We start from the raw sequence: 23,857 nt of genomic DNA, 5'->3' as shown, positions 1-23,857 counted from the left end.
TTTTGGTTCCTGACTTCACTTCTCCGTTTGCAGTTTGCCAGCTCAACCAGTAACAATCCCAGGCTATGCTACCAGACAGAATACGGATCATGGCACTGCAATACTTCGTAAGCATATACTCGACTTATTCAAACTCCTTTCACACCCACTTAAAGGCAGTATATCAACATACGTCATAAGACCTCACCAAAGTCCAATCAAAGAATCCTTTAGAACCCCAGGTTTGTGTGGCCCAATACTCCAGAAATGTGCCAATTCCTCTCTACCTTAGAGACCCCCAGCACTTTTGCTGGACTCTAGGACTTACTTCCCACCCTCATGCATTTTACTGTGATTTAAACTCAGTTTCTTTTTTGGTTGTCGAGAGTCTGACAAACTCAATAGGCATCATCTTTTTACATTGGGAGACATAGCACTTTCAGTGCAGTGACACAAGGAAGTCTTTCAGATTTCCCAAAGGTTTATCTACCTTCTCTTGGATAAACTACTGTTTACAAGAGCAGTAAAGTGAAATTGACTTTTGTAACTTTCTAGACCCTGCACACACTATCTTACAATAGGGTGCTGGAGGGGTTACTTGGTATCCCCTTTGTCTAGCTTCTCATGTAAGATTTTTATGCTACCCTATCTACAATTAATGGCAGGTGGCAGTGGTTTACTTAACTACCATTGGGAGTTTTTACCACGGGCTGCGTCCGCAGCTGCAGTAAAGCACCCATGGGTGCCCATTATGTCAAAACGGCCAGACTTCTTTTTTAGCCATTTCTTGCAGGAAAGGTCCTTCTTGAGACTTACTCTGTGTGCCCAACCAGGTTTGGTCCCTTTATTTGTTTTGCCTTTGGCGGGATTCACGAGTGAAGCCCGCCTCTTGTTCCAGTATGTCTGGCAGGGGCAGGAAGTGAGGGAGGTGCCCGAAACTCCCTGTGCTTAATCCCCTTGGTTAGAGGAATGCACCCAAATGTGATTGGCTGGCTGGCTATCCGGCAAGGACAGCCACCCTGCTGTGCGATTGACAACTAGGCTGGAATAAAAAATAAAATAAATAATTTTAAAAAATTGGGAGAAACCTGCATAAAAGGCAAGGTTTTTTGGCTTGTAAGGCAGAGTCGATCGCTGGACGAAGGAATCCGAAGACGACCTTGGAAGAGACGCCTGGACCGTTGGTTTGCCCGGTGAAGCCCTGCTGCTGTGCTCAAGCTCCAAATTCGCCTCGTTAGAGAAGCCCTGCAAGGATGACTTCTCCCCTTGAGTTGGTGGGACAAATCAACTCTAAAGTGAACTTGTTTGGACATACTCTCGAAGCTGGCTGTACCTCCACTGCTGCTGCTGGAACCGAAGTGCCAGGGAGAGGAACACCAAATAGAGTGGATCACTTTTAAGTCAGACCCGAGCGCCAGGAATATCCCCGGACTTCCCTGAAGCAGGACGGACCAAGCCTGAGCCACCTCAACAGAGTGCTGGAACCTAGAAACAAGGAAAGTCTGAAGTGGTATCCGAGAAGCGCAGTGTTGCTATTTGCTGTCAGGAGCTGAAACACCAAAACGTCAATGAATTGAAGTTTGCCCTTTGCTGTCGCTGTTTGTCCCGTTGTGTTGCAGGAGTCACCAGAAGTCCTCCCTCTTGTCCCCATGACTGAGTCACAGGAACAAAAGGATCTGCAGAGCCACACAGGAACAGAAGCCAGCTGGAACCATTTCTTCTAACGAAAGGTACTGTACAGTCTAAGAAAACGTACCTCTTGTCTTGTAGCCTTACTTGTTCCCAGTTGAGACTTGTCTTGGTTGCTCTTGTAGAGTTGCTTGCATCTTCTACCCCTCACAAGACTCCCAGCTTGTGGCCCTACATTGATTCTACTTTTTCTACAAAGACTTCTAAAACATTGTGCAAGACTTTTACTTAACTGCACGAAGTGCTTCAGCTCACCTAGACTTTTGCCCAATTGACATTGGCTGGACTGGCTCCCTGAATGACTCTTCTTACCTCCGATTGTGTGTTGGTATCTTCCTTTCAGGAAAGGGTTAACTTAATTTGCATTTGAGGGGTTCAAAAGTACTTACCTGCTTAAAGAATACTTGTGTGATCTCTTGTCTTATTCGAAACCCTCTTTACTTTGACACACATCTCAGTATTGATCTAAATGTACCAGTGACATATTAATGTCCACAGTGTCCTAGCTATTTAAGTCACCTGAGGGTGTAGGACGTGTCTGTGTGCCATCCCAAATGGGTACTTGCTGATTTAGAGGAACTAAGAGTGTGTATTTTGGAGTGTATTTGTGTGTTACTATTACATTGCCCCTTCTGAAGAAGGCTTATTCAAAGTGATTGTTAAATAAATAATTGTTTAATCAAGAAACCTTGTGTGTTAAGAGTTTATTTGGATACTTGTCACTGTGAATCTCTGTGTAACCACCCTACTGCTCACATTGACCCCTCTTGAGATAAGCCTGGCTGCTCAGCCACACTACCAACCTGTGTAGTACAGACTTATACCAAAGGTTGGGTTCCCTTTGTCAGGAGGTCAAGGTTGTTGTAGAGCACCCAAAGAGTACTGCACAAAATCTTGCCTAACACAGAGGTTCACACCAGAATTTGAAAGTTTGGTAAGCAAGTGAGGGCAATGCCACTATGTGAAGTATACAAGGACAAACAATCATTGTCAGAGTATGCAAAAAGCTGAACCCACATCCATCTTTCAGTTAGCAGGTCAGTTTCCAATATGAAAGGAGTGCTATACAGCATTTCACCTTGTATACTGGCTGCTGTGTAGAAATGGTGTCCCCTCGTCACTGGAAATAGTCAGGAGTTCAGTAACAATAGGCACATAGAATTGCCACTGATGAGCTGGCATAACTGGTTCTTTTTGATCATATCCAGTATAAACCCATGACAAGCAAAGGAAACACAGCAAGTGCAATACAATTTGAAAATCATTTAAATCGCATGTCCCATACACAAAAAAAAGACACAAAAGTAACCTACTCTCTTCGGGATTTTTCCACCTCCTTCTTAGATGGCAAAGTGCACCCATCAAAGACAAGTATTGGCTTTATTCCACAGGCCAAGAGCATATCGACAAACTTCATGCAGTACGCTACATATCTGAGAAGAAAAAGATAACACATGTTTACTGTAGTCACCAGACAAGATGCTACATCACTCATTCTGCAGGCAATTGAATTATTTTCTAAATATCACATTTTGTTTGTGAAATACCTGCATATTCTCATCACTTTTCCCCTCTAAGACCTTGCAGAAAAATAATAAAGTTACTCACCTTAGTGACTACCTTACTCCTAGTCCATAGTCCCCTTGTGGGACATTCCGTCCTTCAGGACAGGACCGGAGCACTTTTATAAAAAAGCATCAAAATTGAAAATGTTGTTCTATTTTCATGCGGGGTACCGCACGTGGCCGCAACTCACCCTTCTAAGCTCCGCCCCGCACATCGCCCTTCAGTCCTTATCTATCGCCAGGTCCGAGACCATTTAAGCAATAACAGATATTTTTTAGAGGGGGTGGCGGGCAGGCGTATGGAGGAAAGGGGACTATGGACTAGGAGTAAGGTAGTCACTACGGTGAGTAACTTTATTATACTCCTCCATCCCGTCCCCTTTCCTCCATACTTGTTGGAGATTCCCAAGCACACGGCACAGTAATATTGGGTGGATTGAAAAGAAAAAAAAAAAAACTTGATTGAACTAGGTTCTTAAGGACAGCCTGACTAAACCGGGCAACAGCCCTGGAGCTCAGGTCCAAACAATAATGGTTACAAAAAGCTGCCGATGGTTTCCCAAGGAACATACTTTTGGAAGGCACCAGCAGCTGCGTTGCCCCGTACAAGAGGAGCATGAATGCCTTTCGGGGGTTGAGGACACTGGATGGTATAGTCTTCTGAAATGCAGGATGCAATCCACCTGGATATAGTTGCTTGGAAGCCGGTTATCCTTTGGGGTCTCCGGAAGTGACGAAGAGTTGTGACGAACCCCTAAATTCACTTGTTCTGTCGAGATAAAACTTCAGGGCTCTTCTGATGTCCAAGTTGTGTAATACTCTCTCGGCATCCGATGCCGGGTTTGGTAAGAAGACAGGTAAGGAAATCGATTGGTTCAGATGAAAATAGGCAACCACCTTAGGCAGGAAGGAAGGCAGGAAGGAAGGAGTGCGGAGCACAGCCTTGTCTTTGTGGAAGGTGAGGAACGGATTTTCCACTGAAAGAGCTTGAAGTTCACTTACTCGCCTTGCCGATGTAACCGCGATCAAAAAAGGCAACCTTCCAAGAAAGATATTTGAGATCGGTGGTGGCCACAGGTTAAAATGGTTTATGGCATAACGCTGTGAGGACCACATTCAAATCCCCATTTGGGATGAGGAGTGCGTATAGGCGGGAACAGGTGAAGAAGACCCGCAAAATGCCTTTTAATGACTGGATTTGTCAAAGAGAAGGAACAGCTGTAAGTGGACAGATAGGCCGTAATGGCAGATCGATAAGTCCTGCAAGACAAGACATGAATGCATGAGGCAGCAAGGTGAGACACAAAAGATAGGACAGTGTCAACTGTAGCGTGTCTGGGGTCAAGCTGTTTAGCTAAGCACCAGTGACAAAAACGGAGCCATTTGCTCCAATATTGAGCACTCGTAGTAGGTTTCCTGGCTGCTTAAATGATGCGCAGATTGTCCTCGGACAAATTCTACTGCACTAACGATTTATTTGAATTTAGGTACCATGCCGCCAAGCTGAACGATTGTGGGGAGGGTTGCCACATCTGGTGATCGCACTGGTGAAGCAGGTCGGGAATCAACGGCAACCTGATCAGAGAAGAAAAAAAAAAAAAAAAACACCTCACAGATGCTGCAGTTCGGAAAACCAGAATCTGGCTGGCCACCAGGGAGCTATGAGAAGGAGAGTGAAATTGGATGCCCTCCTGAGTTTGCAGAGTGATCGATGGATCAAGGGCAGTGGAGGAAAGGCATAAGCTTTCATGTTGTGCTACAGAATTCCCAAAGAGGACACTGGATGCATACAGAGAAAGTTTGTTTGTTAAGGTCACAAAGAGGTCTACATTTGGGGAGCCCCACTGGCGAAAAAATGGTTGTAAGAAAATCCATGTTCAGTTCCCACTCGTAACTGGCTGCTGAGTGGCGGCTGAGTGAGTCTGCAGTCACATTGATGTGACCCGGAATGTGACCAGCCAGGAGCCAAATCTTGTGCTGGATGGCCCATTCCCAAATCTGTATGGCTAGATCCACAAGGAGTGCCGACTTGGTGCCACCCTGCTTGTTGATGTAGAACAACATCACAGAGTTGTCCGTATGAACCCGGACTACCTTGTTCACGATGGACGGCTGAAAAGTTCCAGATAATTTATATGAAACTGCTTGTCTTGAAGTGTCCAAAGGTTGAACACTTTGAGCTGGTCCAGTGGCGTACCCCACCCCAAAAGGGAGGAGTCCGTTGTAACCGTCACTTCCGGGCAGGGCTCCTGGAAGGAGGCTCCCAGTGAGAGGTTGTCAGTTGAGGACCACCCATGTAGATCCGCTGTCATGAAGGACAGAACTGGGTTTATCTTGGAATCTGGGTCCGAAGCCCGAGACCAAGCGCTCCAAAGAGCTAGCTGTGTACGCCTCATCTTCAGACGTGCAAGAGAGATGGCTAGCACGCAAGAAGCCATGAGACCTAGAAGTCTCTGGAACCACCAAGCCGTCATATGCGAAGACTGGAGGAGGAGCTGGCACATGGTTGATAAGTCTGTATTCCTGTCTGCCGTTAAGAACACCTTGATACTGACCGTATTCGAACGAAAACCCAGGAAGATCAGGTCTTGAGAGACCGTCATGGAAGATTTCCGCCAGTTCACCGACAGCCCAAGACGAAACAGCAGCTGGAGGACACTGCAGATTGAACAAAGCTGTCTGTGGACAGGGACTGCGCAGAAGCCAATCGTCCAAATATGGAAATACATTAACTCCCTGCAACCTGAGGAAAGCTGCGATGACCGACATCTTCGTGAAGACATGCAGCGCCCAGCTGAGACCAAAAGGGAGCACACAGAACTTGAAGTGTCTCCTCCCCCCCCCCCAACCACCATGGAAAACCGCTGATATTTCCAATGCAGTCTCCATATCAGGATGTGCATGTATGCGTCCTGAAGAATCCACAGCGCTGAGCCAGTCGCCCTTCTGAAGAGATGACTTTATTTGGCAGGATGTGCTCATCTTGAATTTCTCTTGGAGAAGAGAAAGGTTGAACTGGGAAAGTTCGAGGATAGTGCGCAGGCCAGCTGGTTGGGTTTGGGCACTGTGAACAGACGGAGTAGAAGCCCTCCCCTTGCTCCCCTTAGGGAACAGGCTCCACCGCTCTGAGGTCTCGAAGTTTCAGTACCTCGGCTCTGAGGAAGGGCGACCCGATCTGCTGAAAGGGAGGATTGAAGAGTGTGGTGGGGGGGGGGACGACAAGCGAAAGCCCGCCTGAGCGATGGACAAAACCCACCCGTCTTTGGTAATGGTATGCCACGCCTCCAGATGAGACGAGATTTGTCCTCCCACCGGAGTCTCGTGCAGCCAACCTGACATAATTTCGATGGCTTGTCAGCAGAGAGACTACCTACCTGTCCCTGGAGAGGAGGCTGATGGCGAGAGAAAAACCGGCCACCTTGCCGTTGCTGCTTTCGACGAAGCCTGCCAAATGAGGGTTCAGTACAGCGCACACGGCTATCCTGAAACCCCCTGAATCCAGAGAAGGACCGAGTTTAGGATCCTGACTTGTGTATAAGGGGCCTTAGCTGGAGCTTTTGCCAGGACCGATAAAGATTTAGCGATTTGGGTACGCGCCTTCGTCTTTGAGAGTTCCTCATCAGTAGAAGAATGGAACAATTCCTTGCCATCAAAAGGAAGGCCCAATACCTTGTCTTGTACTTCCTTTGAGAACTTAGTCACATGGAGCCACGCCTCACGGGAGATGTCAACCCCGACCATACTGCCTCGAACCGAGGTATCTACATGGTGTGCTACAGCTTCCAGCAGATCCCGACCCAAAACTTTGGCGTCCGACAAACCGGTTTTGAAATCGTCTAGCCTGTCCGCAGGAATACACTTCTGGAAATCGACCAACTCTTTCCACAGCCTCAGATTGGCTGCTGCCAAGATGAGCTCTGTGTTGGCTTGACGAAGCTGGTCAGTAGTCCAGAAAAAGAGGCTGTGGGGGTGGGGGGCCTACATCAGCACCTCAGTCTTTTCCCCGTTCAACTTGAGCCAGGTGTTCAGCAGCCATTCTCCCACAGCCTCCAGGCACGAACGAAACCTGGCTGCCCAATCGGGAATGGCCAGGCGAAGGCGAACCAGAATCTACTTGTCATCAGCATAAGAATAGCAGAGGAAGCTGTGGGAGAAGATCAATTTGGTCAGCGGTTGAACGTAGAGATTAAGACCGGGGAAGCGGCAGACCCTTGGGTGACACCACAGGTGAGGTCCGTCATCCCAAGAAAGAAAATGAGAAAGCAAAAGAAGTTGATGACAGTCCATTAGAAAGGCGGCTGATAGGTCAAGCAGCAGAAGAGCACAGATGCCGCCCTTGTCATGGACCCGTGCTAGGTTGTCCATAACAGAGACCAGGACACACTCAGTACCTTACCCTGGATGGAAACCAGGCACAAAGAAGTGAAAAAAGAAGATTCTTGGAGAAAAGAAGTGAGAAAAGGACAGACTAAAGATTACAATTTTGTCAACAAAAAAAACATGACAAGGAGTCACAGAGATCCTGCCTAGGAGGAACAGGGTCAGAGGGTGTCGAAGAAAGACCACAAACAACCTTAAATAGTTTGTTGGGGTGATTGAGAGAAGTCTCAATCAGAGAAGCATGATATTACTGCAAAGTGACCCGAGTCCACGCGAATTTCGCCATGTCCAACAAATAGCAAAGAGGAAGAAACAGCAATTGCTACAGAAACGAGTCCAGTACAGCAGAAAAGGGCTCCCACCTTTAGCCACCAAGCGTCTCTGAGAGCAAAAGAACCTGCAGGTTTGGAGGGTCCAAGCAATAAAGGCCAGACAATCCAGCCTAAAAAAGGCTGGAGAGAAGTAAAGGACGAGCGCAGCATGGGATTCCACCACCAGTATGAAAGGCAGATGTGGTGTGCGAGGACAATGGCCACACCACGATTTTCGAGATCAGTCTATCTACAGCAGTCTTCTAAATAAATGTCAACAGATCTGCACATGCTCCCAGGTATCCAACAAATATAAAAACACAGAGTCAGCATATCAGCTGTTCGGTAGATTAATTTTTTATGAACCATCTCCGCCACATGCAAGTCCCCCAGCACTTTGTACTGGACTATTGGATTTTTGGTCTGTTCCCTTGAGTGGGTGGAAATCTATTTCCACACTCACTCATTATTTTACCCTATCTTTTGCAATACTTTATTCCTTTTTATAGCTTTTGCTTGGAGCTATACTTTCCTCCAAGTTTTATGGCATCTGTCTTTTGCATCAGACAGCACTCTGTGCAGTGTTGCTGGGGAGTCCTTTGGGCTTCCCTTTTATTTTCTATGATGGGGGGTATTTCTATCCTTCCTATTGTGAAGTGCTGAGGGGCTACATATTATCTATCCCCTTTCTCACGGCTCCTGTAACTTTTTGGTTACAGTGACATGCTAACATGAATGGCTAGTGGTAGTAGGTTTATCCTGCCTACTTTTGTGCAATTTTTACTTCAGGGCTAGAAGGGTCATCTTGACCCAAAATGGTGACGGTTCTTTTTTCACAATTTGTTTGCTTGTCCCTTCTTCTGCCATGCTGGGTGGTTGGAGGTCCTGGTTTGACTTGTGTCTTCAGCAGGAATCCTTTGTGAAGCCCACCAACGCTCCAGTGTGTCTGAGAGCACAGGAAATGGGAGTGAACTCCGAAACTGCTGTTATTTGTATTCTGGAGTGCCTGCTTGGAACCAGTTCCCACTAGGGAGCTGGCTATCCTAAAAGGACAATCAACACCCGGAGTTTGAATGGTGGGTTCCTGCATAAGAGGCATGGATCCTGAGGCTGAAGACAAGATGGGCCCTTGAACAGAAGAATCGATGAGGAAGAAGAGGAGAGATGTCCGCAGCAACTTCCAGATGACAGGAGATTCCCTCCGAGTAACCGCTGCTGCACGACCCCTTCTTGCAAGCATCGGAAGAGCCCCAAAAAGGGGGACTCTCTCCCTTAGTCTAGTGGGTCCAATTAGTCTGAAGACAACCTGCATTTGGAGCCATCCCTCGCCGAGCTGCGACCCTCACGGGCTGCAAGCCGCCAAAACCATGGGACCAGTGACTACTGTGCAGTGCATCGACTTCTGAAGATTGAATCCTCCCAGAACTTTGGTGGACCCCTTCCAGGCCTCCAGAGGCAAGATTCCACTCCTTTAAGTCCCCTCACCAAGGTGCTGAATTGAATTGATATTTTATTTGTATTGCGCTCGTACATAGTATTTCAGAGCGTGACAAGGGAGAACAAAAACAACGATCTTACTAGGCCCAATGACATGGAGAACGCGCAAGTGCATGGGAGAGGGGAAAGGTGCATGGAAGGGGACCGAGGAAGCGAGATGAAGCAACCGGGCAGTAATCATTCATCACTGGTGTCTTGAAAAAAGCGCCAAAAATCACAGAACCCCAAAGAACTCTTTGTCTGAAGCCTCTTCACTCGGCCGCTGCTGCAAGATCAGCCTGACCAAGAATCCAGTGACCAGGTCTGCTGCTGCATCATGGGGCATCATGCTTCATCTGCTTTTTCACTCCCAAGTTACTTTGAGACTCTTGGTAGAATTTACCTAGAAGAGTTTTGCTGCTCCTGTGTTGCTGGAGTGCTGATTCGTGTGTTTGGGAGTTTGTCCATACATGTTTATCCAGGCCTAAAGCCTGTGAGCCTACAGGGAGACTTCTCCAAAGTCCCTGACCCTTTTACAACAAAGATTACTACTTACTTGTTATAGAAGACTTTCTCTGGACATTTTCTAAACTTTCCACAGCTTGTGCCTACCCGTTTGCCCTTCAATCTGACCGAGTCACTCATAACTAGATGGGGATGGACTTAGGCCTCTGAAAATAATTACTATTATTTACTTACCCTGTGTGGGTTTTGTTTTAACCATTTGTACCCGAAACAGATATTCGAAAATGTTAATACAAACGTTTTACTTACCTTTGAACTGCATGCTGCAATTTTAAAAGTATTACAAAGCGTTTTACTTAATGTGAATAATGCATTGGTTTTTCTAAAAGTTGCTTATTGTTTGTTATAGTACTTACCTTGTTATATAATTACATACCTTCCTTGGCGTCCTGCTTTGTTTGCTGCGTGTGTTTTGCCTTATTTTTTCTTAATCATTAAACTTGTCTCATTACCTTGATTCGAGGTTATTTTTCTGGGACCCTTAGTACCTCACGCTTGGAGTGCGTTTTTTTCTCCTCTGCTGTTCCACGATATATATACGATATATATGCTGTGAGTGGACCCTAAGTGAATTACTGCAAGAACATATTTGAAGTATAAATCTACAAATATAGTACTTTTTGAATGTTTAATTCCTGACTGTTACTGCTCTAGATATATCAGTAAAGGATAAAAGAGAGCCAGACATGTGATGTCATCAATGACATTTGTGATGTCATCTTTGACGGCCTGGGTGTTATTCTTAGCAATGCACGGTGGTGGCGCGAGTTATGGTTCCTTAGCTTACCATAACTAGCAAATTTCAGGGGTTTTTCAGTTTTACTTTGAACCATAACCTCCCTTTAACAAAGTTTTTTAACTGAATTTCATAGGTTTTTAGTAACACAATTTAATCATAACGTCCCTTTAACAAACTTTTTTTTACTGATTTTCATAGGTTTTTATTAGCGCAACTGAACCAGAATGTCTACGAACATCTGACTTCATTGCACACCTTCCGGAAAATACCAAGACCATATCCTGGCGCACAGCATGAGGACGTGTCCGAGAACCCATACGCACTTACCAATAACATCTATGCTTCATGCACAGGTTGGAACTACATTTTCTACTAATGTAGGAACTTGCAACATTTCCCTTGCACAGCTCCAACACCTATTCGTACTCATCCATTAACTTTCTAGTACACAGTACCCGGGAGGATAGCTTAACGGCAACGTGCGCGCCTTGGAAGCAAGAAGACACGAAGAAACACAAGTTCAATCCCCGGATCCGCGCTTAGAAACCTCTGGGTGTTTAAGCGCGTTATAAATACGTAACTAAGACAAAAAAAAACCACAATTACGCAACTAAAAAAAACGAACAATTCCTGTAACAGCGCCTCGATGCCCGCGGGCTGTGTGAGCGCTTTAAAAATGCAAAATAAAAATAAATACTTTTGGCAAAACAGTTATTTACGTTAAAATGACATCAGCTAACGCCATCCCTCCTCCCCATGAGACACCACCACTGCTGTAATCAAGGAGCATGAGAAACACTGCCCCCTAGGGTGGTCAACTCTTTGATAGTCTGTCGCGGGAAACTTGGCCACAAGGCGGTGATGACGTCACGTCATTCACGTTTGGCCCGCCTCTTTGAAAACATTTTTTTGATGTCTCTTAATTCCGGTCTTAATTTAAATACAAATAGTGTGTCCTGGGGAGGCGATGTTCACGTTTTTTAACTGCAAACATGACCATCACGACCCCAGGAGCAAAGAAAGCAGCAGGCGGCAGCGCCGTGCTGAGCAGATGGCCACTTCAGTTTGCAGAGTGCTTGTGCTGGGGGCATGTTGTCCGACGCAAGTCGGGACAACCTATGTCCCGCACAGCCACTCTGCAAACTGCGGGATTGAGTCCCTAACTGCGGGACAGTCACGCGAAATCCGGGACACTTGGCCACCCTAATTTCTCCTCTTTGAGAAACATACGAAATGTGGCAACAGGGCGCGTCCATCTTGTACTATTGTTAACCATTACTGCATCGGCCTACGGTAAACTGGCCTGACGTCACTAAATCATATGCCCCGCCCCTGACCCCTCAAAAACCCACCCTAGTGATATTGAACACCTTTCTGGGTGACGTTCCTTTTCAGCGTAGCCAAATGCGCCCATAATCACCTACGTGACGCAGAACCCAAAAAATCAACACACATCGATTAACATAATACCACGGCACAATTCAAATTATTAAACCGGTCTTTAAAAGGAAAGAATAACAGTATACAATTTTTAAAGTACTTTTATTTCCCAATGAACTCTCCGAGAACATCCGACTGTTCCCATATTCAATCAAATTGCAAATTGTTTTTGTCGCTCGTGATCGAAAATGTTAATCGTGAGGCACACGTTCTTTTTTCATACACAAAGTGTTCGTTTTTGATAAAGGAACCGCTTGGGTCCCACAGTGAATTCCAGGGCGTCTGCATCAACTTGCACATACACCACCATAAAAGATGTTATGTTATTCTCTGCCTATTGAAGAACCCATCAGTTGGCATCTGGAATCGATGGCAATCGCAGTAAGGCAGCATGTAGCTATTTGGAAAACAAAAGAAAATATGTATCAATACCCTACCTTTATTACAATATATGTATACTTTTCTTAATTCAGCATAGAGATTAAACTAACGATTAGCACACACATCCAACAATCTCAAAAAAAGACAAAAAGAACCTAGAAACTGATACACAATTCCATATGGTCATACATGACATTTTAAAGAAATATTAGCGTTGAACCTGGGTGAATCTAGTTATAGTCGACATACACCTACATTTTGCACTCCCCATAACCACATAAAGACAACCACACAGAAAAATAGTACTCGAGTTACATTGCCAAAATTAATCTTCAGATAATAGGTTAAAGCTTGTTCCCGCATAGAGTCGTCAAAAACAAACTTACATAATATTCACCGTCTCCATTCTCTTCCCGTAATTAAGTCCGAAATGCTCAATCCGCTTGCATCAAAGAATCTTCATGAACTGAATTGACATGTTCCGTACACACTTTTGGAATGCATAACCTTATCAAATGTTCATTATTACAAACCTCCTCACTCACTCTTAACGGAAAAATCCCTTTCTCTCAAGGTCAAAACACAATTGACTCTTCTACTTTCAGTCCCATGCGTGGGCTGCCTTAGCTCGCAACCAAAAAAAATCAAAGCTAGTGACCTTTACTCAGAATCTAAATACATTCTCACTTTGCAACAACACGGCTCAACGCACCCATGAGAACTTGTATTGTCATACACATGCACGGCCGCCGTTTCCATTAAACACTGCAGGTGGCTGCCTCAGATGCCAAACTCTAGGGGGCGCCAATCTGACTCCAATATTATTTTAAATACATTGTAACACAGACACACGCACAATATATTGAGGAATACCTCCAAATAGGGTGGCCAACTTTGTCACATCCCTTTGCAGGACAAAAGGTGTTGATGACGTCAGAGTGTCATTCACCTGGCACAATCAATGCATTGCACCCGAAGTTACCGACATGACCGCCCTGCAAGCCTGTCACGTCAGTAGCTGCGGTTGCAATGCAATGCAATAGGACTCTTATTTACAGATTAGCTGCCACTTGCCATCCACTGTTATTCCCATTCGTGGGAAATATATGTATATGACCCCCTCCCCGCTCGGCCCAGCATGACTAATTGTGACTCCTGATTTACTATGTTAGATCACAAATTGTGCTCGAACAGAGCAAGTCTGGACAACCCGCGTCCCGCACAGCCACTCGGCAAACTGCAGGACACAGGCGCCAATTGCAGGACAATCCTGCAAATTACAGGACAGTTGCCCACCCTACCTCCAAATTTACCGTAGGACTTTTGTGACAAAAAAAAAAAAAAACACCACTTTTTTGCTTCTTGCTGCCACATCCCCAACCCTCCCCTCACCAGAGGTTTTTTGCAGCGATGTCCGGGGACACCAAAACACGGATCAAAGATGGCGGGCGCATCGAAACAATCTAGCGCACTTCACGCTCTCCACCATCCAATGAGCGAACACGTCACATGTCCGCGGACATGACGCGCCCCATTACCCAATCAGTGTCCTGCCCGTGGAGCAAACAGGGAAGTGTGTCCGTGGAACGGACACAGATATCACTAATTTTTTTAGACCTACTTTTTGATCGTTTAAAAAAAAAACTACTGGACGGATTTTCACCAAATTTACAAAAGCACGCTTTCGGGACCAAACCACTGCTCCCGCCGCAAATTTGGTGAAAATCCGTCCAGCGGTTTCATCTGTAGCCGTGCGCAAAGTTTTTCCCCCATTCAGTCTATGGGAAAAAAATAAGTTTTGGGACCCCTCTCCTATAACTTTTCCCCCCCTGGACCAAACCTCACCAAACTTTGCAGAAAAAGAGTGCGCCATATACCATTTTTGCTAAATTTGGTTAGGTTTCGTCCAGGGAGAGCGGAGTTATAAGCCGCTCAAAAAGTGCTCTTCCTATGGAAACAGCAACTTAACCTAGTGGCCATGTAATATATATATATATATATATAAACCATTATTTTAATATAACTTTTGTCCGTGTTTCTTTGGCCTATGTGTATACTCCAGTACCACCTACAGCGCGTTCTCCCTCAGATAAGCCTGGCTACTCAGCCATTGCTACCAACAAAACGTGTGTGATTCAGGCCTATACTAAGAGTTGCAGCCCTGTGTCCACAAAGTGTGAGTCTTCACGAGTTGGACTTTTGTAAAACTCCCCAACATCAGTATGTTGGGCCTCCCTTGTGGTCCACACAAACACAGGCCACAAAATAAAGTGGATTGGTACGGCAACTTGGCTTTTACTAAAAACAGTAAAATGGCTACATACTAGGACTAGCCAAAAACAATTGTACAGCTGCTACCAGTCTACTCCCAAACATAGCATTACACAGCCTTCCGGAAAGCCACAAAAACTGTTTGTATCAATTGGGCCTGGTTGTTTTTGGTGCCTTCTAATGTTGTATGCTACCTATGACAATGTTTTGAAACCTTATTGGCTAAGGTATGATATATGTAATAACACACTCACCTATCTACTTACCTCATTTCATTATGTTAGGCGTTTGCTCCCTGTAATCCTGAGCAAGGCCTTCTTACCTGTAACTAAGACACTTTCTTGCAACAGCGCCTCGATGCCCCCAAGCTGTAGTGCGCTTTACAAATCCAAAAAATAAAATAAAAACCAGTGACCAAAAAAGAGGGTTCCAATATTCATATTGGCTACCACAGGACTGTGAGGTACAGTGACTGGGGACTTCAGTGAAAATTCCTCTGATCATTCAAAAACCCATAAAGGCCAGCAAAAAAAATATATGGACTCGCGAGGCAGAACAGGTTATCCAAAAACTGGCCTTCAGCTCCAACAACAACTTCAAATGCCATTCTTTCCACATTCCAAATCAAGGTAAAGGTACAGTAGATTTCCAACTGTTCTGAATGAATAATAACTTTATTTCGGTATTGAACCATAAAAGTGTCAATATTCAAATATACAAAATACAAACATTCATTAAAACAAATCGATCCTTAAAATGCTATTATTTACAGGCTATTAAGATGAACACAACATAATTCAGCAATAGAAATATTCATTCTTTGTACCAAATGCAAGCCCAGAGTATAAAACCCAGTTGAATTGCAATTAATTGAAGGCCAATAAATATTTTCTTAATTGCAAGCTAAAAAACGTAAAATATAATGACTTGAATATGAGGACCTTATTAACTAAAATCCCACCTACTACGGACCATATTCATCCTTCTCAGCCAGGCCATGTAGATATATTTGGCTACAAAGAACAAGTTACTCTCTTACCTGGTAACGTTCTTTCGATAGGATGGTCCGACGACGTATTCCATATCTATGGCAGTAATCACCACAGCTGTGCTGCTTCGGAAAATCTTTCGGCGTCTGCATCCTGCGTCGATGACGTCGATGCGCCTTCCTCGAGGACCTCCTCCGACGTCACACAAGTAGGACGCACACCGCCCGTAGCCTCAGTTGTAGTTTTTCCCCAGAACGTGTGGCAGCAATCTTCTGCCTGTATGACCACAGAAAGCCTTGCGGAAACGTAAGCTGCAATCGCATAAGAAATTCTGTAGGCAGGGAGGGAGCGATATGGAATACGTCGTCGGACCATCCCATCGAAAGAACGTTACCAGGTAAGAGAGTAACTTGTTCGAGGGGATTGGGCCCTCTGACGTATTCCATATCTATGACAGACTCCGAAAGCAGTACCAACGTAAGGTGGAGGGAAAGGAATTTAGAATATACAAATTTAGAATGCCCAATCAAATTGCAGAGTAAAGGACCGCCTTTCCACAGGCTAAATCATGTCCCCAGATAGAATCAAGGGAGTAGTGACATACAAAAGTATGGACCGAAGCCCAGGTGGCTGCATCACAGATGTTACGAATGGGAACACCCCTCTGCAGGGCAGTAGAGGCAGCCATACCCTTGGTAGAATGGGCCCGTAAGCCTACCGGAGGGTCCTTACCCGCCAAGCGGCAACATTCGAAATTGCCAAGATCATCCATTGAGACAAAGTCTGCTTAGTAATAGTTTGTCCCAAACGCCTTCCAGCGTAATCAATAAAGAGTTGTTCGTCCACTCTGACCCGGGGCATGCGTGAAATGTAGAAGCTTAAAGCTCTCCTAGGATCTAGCCTATGGAGCCTCTCCTCTTCCTTACCAGGATGTGGAGGAGGATAAAATGCCGGGATAATAACCTTCTGGCTTAAATGAAATACTGACACCACCTTCGGAAGAAAGGAAGGACAAACTCTAAGGACAACCCTGTCCTTAAGAAACACAGTGAAGGGTGGCTTAACTGAAAGTGCCTGTAACTCACTCACTCTGCGAGCGGAAGTGACTGCAACTAAAAACACAGTTTTAAGTGTTAACAGTCTCAAAGGACAAGAATGCAAAGGCTCGAAGGGAGCACCCATTAGAAACTTGAGAACAAGGTTCAGATCCCAACCGGCCACCTGGAAAGGTGACGGAGGGAACACATTAGTGAGCCCTTTCAGAAACTGAGAAATCAAAGGGATTTTAAAATAAGAACACTCCTCAGACGAGCGCTTAAATATAGACAGCGCCGCCAGGTAATCTTTAATGGTACCCACTTGTAGGCCCTTGTGGGCCAAAGAAAGAAAAAAAAGACAGAACGACAGGAATGTCACATGAACAAGGGGCCACATTCTGAACCCTGCACCAGTCGCAGAACTTACGCCAACGGCAACGGTACAGGGACTTTGTTGCGGGCCGTCTGGCCGAGAGCAACACCTCCATCACGTCTTCAGGGAGGTTCCAATCCTTATACCTCAACCTTTCAGAAACCAAGCGTGAAGGTTGAGGGATCTGACCTCTGGATGGAGAACCTGACCCCCCCCTTCTCCCGTGAGAGCATATCGTCTCGGTAGGGAAGACGATGTGGAGGGCAGATGGACAAGTCGAGAAGGTCCGGGTACCACGTCCTCCGGGCCCACGCCGGAGCAATGAGGATCATCCGGGAACCTAACCTCCGTAGTACTTGCGGGATGATGGGGACTGGAGGAAACGCGTACAGCAGTGGGAATGACCTCTCCACCACAAACACGTCTCCCAAGGCTCCTTTTGGAGGAAATTCCCGCGAGCAGAACCTCTCGCACTTCCGGTTGACACTGGAGGCGAAGAGATCCACTTGAGGGGTCCTCCAAAGGGCAAAGATCTACAGGAGAATCTCCAGAGCCAACTCCCACTCGTGAGAGATTGCGCTCTGCCTGCTCAGAGCATCCGCTGTCTCATTTTCGTCTCTGGCCAGATGAACTGACGAGAACAAAACTTCCTGCTGGATTGCCCAGAACCAGAGCTGCATCGCCTCCGTGCACAGGGGAACTGACCCTGCCCCCCCCCCCCCTTTTTGTTGAGGTAGCGCATGGCCACCTTGTTGTCCGTCAGGATCAGGACATTCTTCCCTCGCACAGTCGGCAGAAAAGCCTTCAGGGCTAGCCTGACGGCCCTCAGCTCCAACAGATTGATATGGAGTCTGGACTCTGACGGAGACCAACGACCGCTGACTGTCAACTCGTTGGCATGAGCTCCCAATCCCGGGAGGGATGCGTCCATCACGATCGTCACCTCAGGCCAGGGTAGCCAAAATGGAGCCCCCTTCATCAGATTGTCTTCGACGCCCCACCACAGAAGGTCCTGGGCGACCAAGGACGGCTCCTGAACAGGGTCCGACAACCTGCCGGAGGATTGAGACCACTGGAGCTTGAGTGCCCATTGCAAAGATCTCATCCGCAACCTGGCCTCTGGCACCAGAAGAATGCAGGATGCCATGAGGCCGAGCAATCTCAAAATTTGTGCACCATCTGCTGAATGTGATGAGCCCTCACCTGGGGAGGAAAACACTGCCCCAGGGACGTGTCGAGCACTGCTCCGATGTACTGGAGCCTCTGAGTTGGTGTCAAATAGGACTTCTTTAAGTTGAGAGAGAAGCCCAGCTTGTGGAGGGAGTGGCAGTTGACTGATGAGATGATCCAGGACTTTCTCGGGAGAGCGCGCCCTGATCAACCAATCATCCAGGTAGGGGTAGACGTGAATCCCCCCTTTCCTGAGGTGCGCTGCCACCACTACCATGAGCTTGGTGAAGACCCTCGGGCAGAGGTCAATCCGAACGGCAGGACCCGGAACTGAAAGTGCGAGTCGCCAACCGCGAACCTCAGGTACTTCTTGTGCTTGGGATGTATCGGCACATGAAAATAAGCGTCCTCAAGGTCGAGAGACGCCAACCAGTCCTGAAGTTGAAGGGCCTGGAGGACTTGAGAGAGAGTAACCATCTTGAACTTGTCCTTCCTGAGGAGTTTGTTCAAACCGCGCAAGTCCATGATGGGTCTCCCCATCCCTTGTTCCTCTCCGCTACAAGCACCAGTTCTATGGCGCCTTTCTCCAGCAGGGATTGAATTTCCTGCGCAAGGAGCGGATCCAGACTCTTGAAAGAGAGATTCCCCAGTGGATTGTCTTGAGGCCTCTGCCGGAAGGGAAGAAGGTAGCCGTGGGTTATGATCTCCAGAACCCACACATCTGCAGTAATGGCACGCCACTCTGCAAGATGCTGCGGCAGTCTCCCCCCCCAACAGTTGAACCATGGGACATAGCCTCATGAATAAGCTGAAGCGGCTGCGGCGTTGCCTGAGGGCAAAGAGGCACAGCCCGAGCGGTCCTTGGCACCTAGAGTACCTGGTTTTCCACCTCTGGCACTCTTACGGTGGCCCCTTTGACTTGCAGCTGCACTCGCTTTACTAAAGGATGAGTAATAACAAAAGGAACTCCGCCTCCATTGCTGTCCCTTAGGACGAAAAGGCGGAGGTTGGCGGACTGCAGCGCCCAACGACTTCGCTGCAGCTTTGGAGGTCTGCAACCTCTCAAGGCTCTCGTCAGCCTTACTGCCAAAAAGATGTTCACCATCGAAGGGCATGTTAAGGAGCCTGGCTTGCACATCAGGAGCAAACCCTGACTTCCTCAACCACGCAAACCTGCGTATCACGGTGATAGCCGCGATGGACCGGCTGACACAGTCTGCCATGTCCAAACCCGACTGAACGGACTCGCACATGGCATCCTTGCCATCCTGAATAATAGCAAGAAAACCATCCCGTTCGTCCCCTTCGGGAATATGTTCAGACGCTAAGCCAATACAGTTCCAAAGAGTGTGCGTGAAACGAGACAAGGCACATACGGAGTTGGCTGCCTGAAGGTCCATACCCCCAGAAGAACACTTTCTTCGCCCAGCCATCAAAACGCTTGACATCCGCATCAGGAGGGATGGTAGGATACGACGCCTGCTTAGCTGGGGCATTAGCCACCTGCACCACCAAACTCTCTGGAGTGGGGTGCGTGGTCAAGTAGCAGGGGTCACTACTGGCTGGGCGGTATTTTTGCAGCAAAGACTTGCCCACTGCCGGGAGACTCTCCGGAGCAGTCAATGCTGCTGCCACCCTGCTTTCCAGAGCCATATGGAATGGCAGTACCGGGTCAGTGGGTGGACCTTGATCGAGGATATCCATAAGGTCATCCTGCACAAAATCAACTGGGGGCGCCGACCACCCCAAGTAGTCTGTGACCCTCGACATAAGGCGCCAGTACGATGACTCGGCATGGGTGCCAGGCTCAGGCCTACAGAACTCCACCTCCGAAGAGGTGTCCAGACCACTGGCGTCATGCAGTGACTGACCCAGGTCCTCAATCTGGCTATGACCAGAAAGAATCTCATCTGGTACTGCGTCCAGAACCAACCCATCTTCAGAACACTCTTCCACCTCAGAAATATAATCCATAGGCTGGAAAGTGGGCATTGAATAGGGGAGAAAGACATGTTTTGCCTTGGCCAGAGCCTTTCTGGGGGGTTCCCCCGTGCCACGGGGTACCTCCGACACCACAGCCACGAAAGGCGTTGAGGGCGTCTAGCAAAACGGTGTCGACGTTGAGCGCGGCGCAGACAACTTCGACGGCTTCGACACAGGCCTCGAGGGCGGAGCCCCGAGCGTGTCCTTCGACATCCTCGGTGCCGATGGCGTCGACGACTTCCTCGGAGGCGGAACCTTGAGAGAGTCCGTCGACGACCTTGGCGTCGACGTCTTCTTTGAAGACTGCACAGGTGCACACGGGCTCGAGCGCGTCGAGGACCGGGACCTGGAACGGGCATGACTGGGACGATTACCCTTGTCCGAGCGGGATCTCTCCCGCGAATCCTGCCGACCACCCGAGCCCGAAGGCGTACGAGCAGTGTCTCCAGTATGGTACCGACCAACCTCTCTCGGAGGCGCGGACGGACCGGAGCCCTGCAATTCAAAAATCGCCAACATGTTCTTCCCGAAGGAAGCCCACTCCTCCAGAGAGAAACGCTTGGTGGGATAAGAAACCTGCCGACGGGTGGAGTCCTCGGATGAGGACCGGGAAGGCGACCAATGACGGCACTTCCGGGAGTCCCACTCCGGGACCGAGACCCCCCTAGACTTACGACTACAATGCGGAGAGTCGCCCCTCGGACCTCGCCTTCCGGGGCTTGGGACACCTTACCGACCGACAGCTTCTTCTTACGTTCCCGCAAGGCCTTGGACATAAGCGAATGGCAGTCGACACAATCATCCGTATCGTGGGCCTCCCCGAGGCACCAGAGGCAGGCATCTTGGACCCACAGTCCCCACACTTCTTGAAGCCCGGACGCGGGGTTGAAGAAGAGGTAGACATCTTCACGAAGAATATACTTCACAATACGAACAGGTTCCAAGAACCGAGAAAGAACAGAAACTCCAAAGAGTCGAGGCGTGCCGAGATCTCCGAAGCGAACACGTTCGCGGAAAAAACAAAACTGAGGCTATGGGCGTCGTGCGTCCTACTTATAACATCTGGTGACGTCGGCCGTTGGAGGAGGTCCTCGAGGACGGCGTATCGACGTCATAGATGCAGAAAGATTTTCCGAAGCAGCACAGCTGTGGTGATGACGGTCATAGATATGGAATACGTCGGAGGACCCAATTCCCTTGAAGTGTAATGTGTTAAGGTCTTTACTCTTCTCACAATTTTCCAATGCCTCAGTCACCCCACAAACACCTTTTAATCTGAAAATTGGCATGAGATACTTAGCTCTAAGGTCACTGTATCTGGGATAGAACAGCATAAAGTGAGAAACAGTCTCTTGAGGCCCCACAGGTCAAGCATTCAGGATGATTTGGATTGCTACAGTTTCCAATAAAATGGGCCACTCGCAGGGTCCCTGTTCTCAGATCGTATAATAATGAACCAGCAAGGCTGGGTGTGATGACGAACATTCATAAAGAAAGGAATCCTTGACCTGCAGATACTGCTGGTCGCAGGAGGGCTTTGTGCAAGCTGCCACCATAGCTCTTCTGCGATTCGTTCTGAATGTCATTTTGATCACTTTCTTGCAGGCAGAATTCATGCTTGAGGGCTGGTCCCAATACTGGTCAAGACCCAGAGATCTACACCAAAGTTTAATGTGCATCAGCCATGGGATTGAACGGCTACCTTCCAACAATAAAAAGTTTGTCAATAGTTCTTTGAACATATGTAGCCTGGGTGCTGTGCAGACGCGAGCCCAAAGAAACAGAGGTTTGACAGCTATTTAGTACTCAATAGGGCACACATCCCGTTCTAGGTGCAGTGCGGCATTCGGGGCACTGTTCGGTTGCACCATTATTGATTTTAAAAATGGGTTTTCTGCCACTCCTAGTATTACTGACTTTGTAAAGCCCCCAATCTCTGCGCCATACACTTCTGCAGGTATGGCCTTTAGCCTATATCATTCAAAAACGGGATTCAGAGCTCCCTTAACATGCAATTAATAGAATTTCCTAACATCCAGCTATATTTAATCAAAGTTGTGGTGGATTTGGAAACTTGATCACACCACAAGCCATTCTCAGCAAAACATAGGCCCGGATAATTATAAGTAGTGACCTGCTCCAGCATGACCCAATCTATCTCTATATATATATGCTTTCACATGTCTGGCTGTTCCGTGTCTGAAAACTAGAGTTTTGCAAGGGGACTTGTGGTCTTTCAATTGGAAATTTGCCATCATGCACCCACCTGGTACCTTCCTGCCTGCTGCTCTTTTTCACCACTTAGCAAGCCCCGCCCACCTGGTGCCTTCCTTCTCCATCACCGTCTTGTGGCCAATGCTGGATTTGACTTTTATGGACTTCATTCATTCACGGTGCGTCACTCTTTCTCAACTCTCATGCTGGTCTTCCTTTGCATCTTGTACTCATGGTGACCCTGAATCATGCTGTTCCCATCTTCATCTTGTATCCTGGCTTGCAACATTATGTGTTACTACTGACTTCTGCTATTGTATTCGCTCTCCACGCTTGCTTCTCCACTCTTGTTGACTGCTTAATCTCTTTTCTCTCCTCCTTTCCCTTCTCCCTTTTCCTATCTCCTCCCCTTACTTTCTTCTATGCACTTACTCTATCAGAATTGTCCCAGGACCTAATATGATAGCTATCTCGTCTGTTTCCTCCACCCTATCATTACTGTTTTTTCCTCCCCACCACCCCTCCAGCACTATCTGAAATGTTGTCAGGCCTAGTATGATAGTCGCTTGTTTTGTTCCTCCCCTCCCTTTCTTCACCCCTCTCCCTCACCTTTTGTTTTTCTCCGGCTCTACCAGAAATGTCATCAGGCCTAGTACGGTAGTCACCTATCTGTTTCCATTTCCTTCCCACTCTCCCCCTCCCTTCCTTATCTATGTCTTAGCTCTTGCACTATCTGAAATGTCGTCAGGCCGAGTGCAACAGTTAATTTCACATCCTTACTGTTCATGGCCTGGAAGAATGTGGTTGTATTTTCCCTTGTTCCCTCCCTTGCCTTGAAGCGCTTTGAAACACATTGTGTATAGGCGCTATATAAAATAAACGATCATATATCAAGAAAGGCTATGCTGCTAATGACAAAAGAAACGCTACAGTGCCATCTAGTGGTGAAAAGTATGTTTTTTTTATGAATAAATAAAGCGTACACAGTAGAAAATGAAATCATCCGCATTGGCCATAATTAAATGCGTAAAAAAGCACAATACGCACCTTATCTGGAGGAATGTCCCTGTTTGTTTATTGTAGTGGTAGTTTTTATAACTTTGTTCACTGTGGTGCAGATTAGGACTACTGGTTTGCTGATTTTGTTCCATGTGCTTTGCCTTCATGTTTCCTATGAATCTTCCTATAGGATTCTTTCACTTCATTCTAATGTAAGCAGACAAAATGTTGAATGAATGTTGAGGTTCCCAAACTGTGCAACGGCTTGTTTGAAGGAACCCTCGGCTAAATTTTTCTACAGAACGTGTACATCACTTCCTCTTGAAGGCAAGCGAA

At 47.1% G+C, this 23,857-nt stretch overlaps 1 protein-coding gene across 1 annotated transcript in view; it reads right to left on the bottom strand.

Annotated features, from left to right (window-relative positions):
- EXO1 (exonuclease 1) overlaps positions 1–23,857 on the bottom strand; it is a 373,191-nt gene that overhangs the window by 296,178 nt on the left and 53,156 nt on the right. Inside the window, exon 3 of the mRNA XM_069608142.1 lies at positions 2,982–3,101. Within this exon, the coding sequence (XP_069464243.1) occupies positions 2,982–3,101 (120 nt within the window). The remainder of the gene's footprint in view (positions 1–2,981; positions 3,102–23,857) is intronic.

This window comes from Ambystoma mexicanum, chromosome 4q (assembly GCF_040938575.1).
Source record: "Ambystoma mexicanum isolate Mex_15411 chromosome 4q, UKY_AmexF1_1, whole genome shotgun sequence".
In the NCBI taxonomy this organism is placed as follows: Eukaryota; Metazoa; Chordata; class Amphibia; order Caudata; family Ambystomatidae; genus Ambystoma; species Ambystoma mexicanum.
Note: the sequence above shows the minus strand (reverse complement) of the source record. Positions and strands in the feature narration are given on the sequence as shown.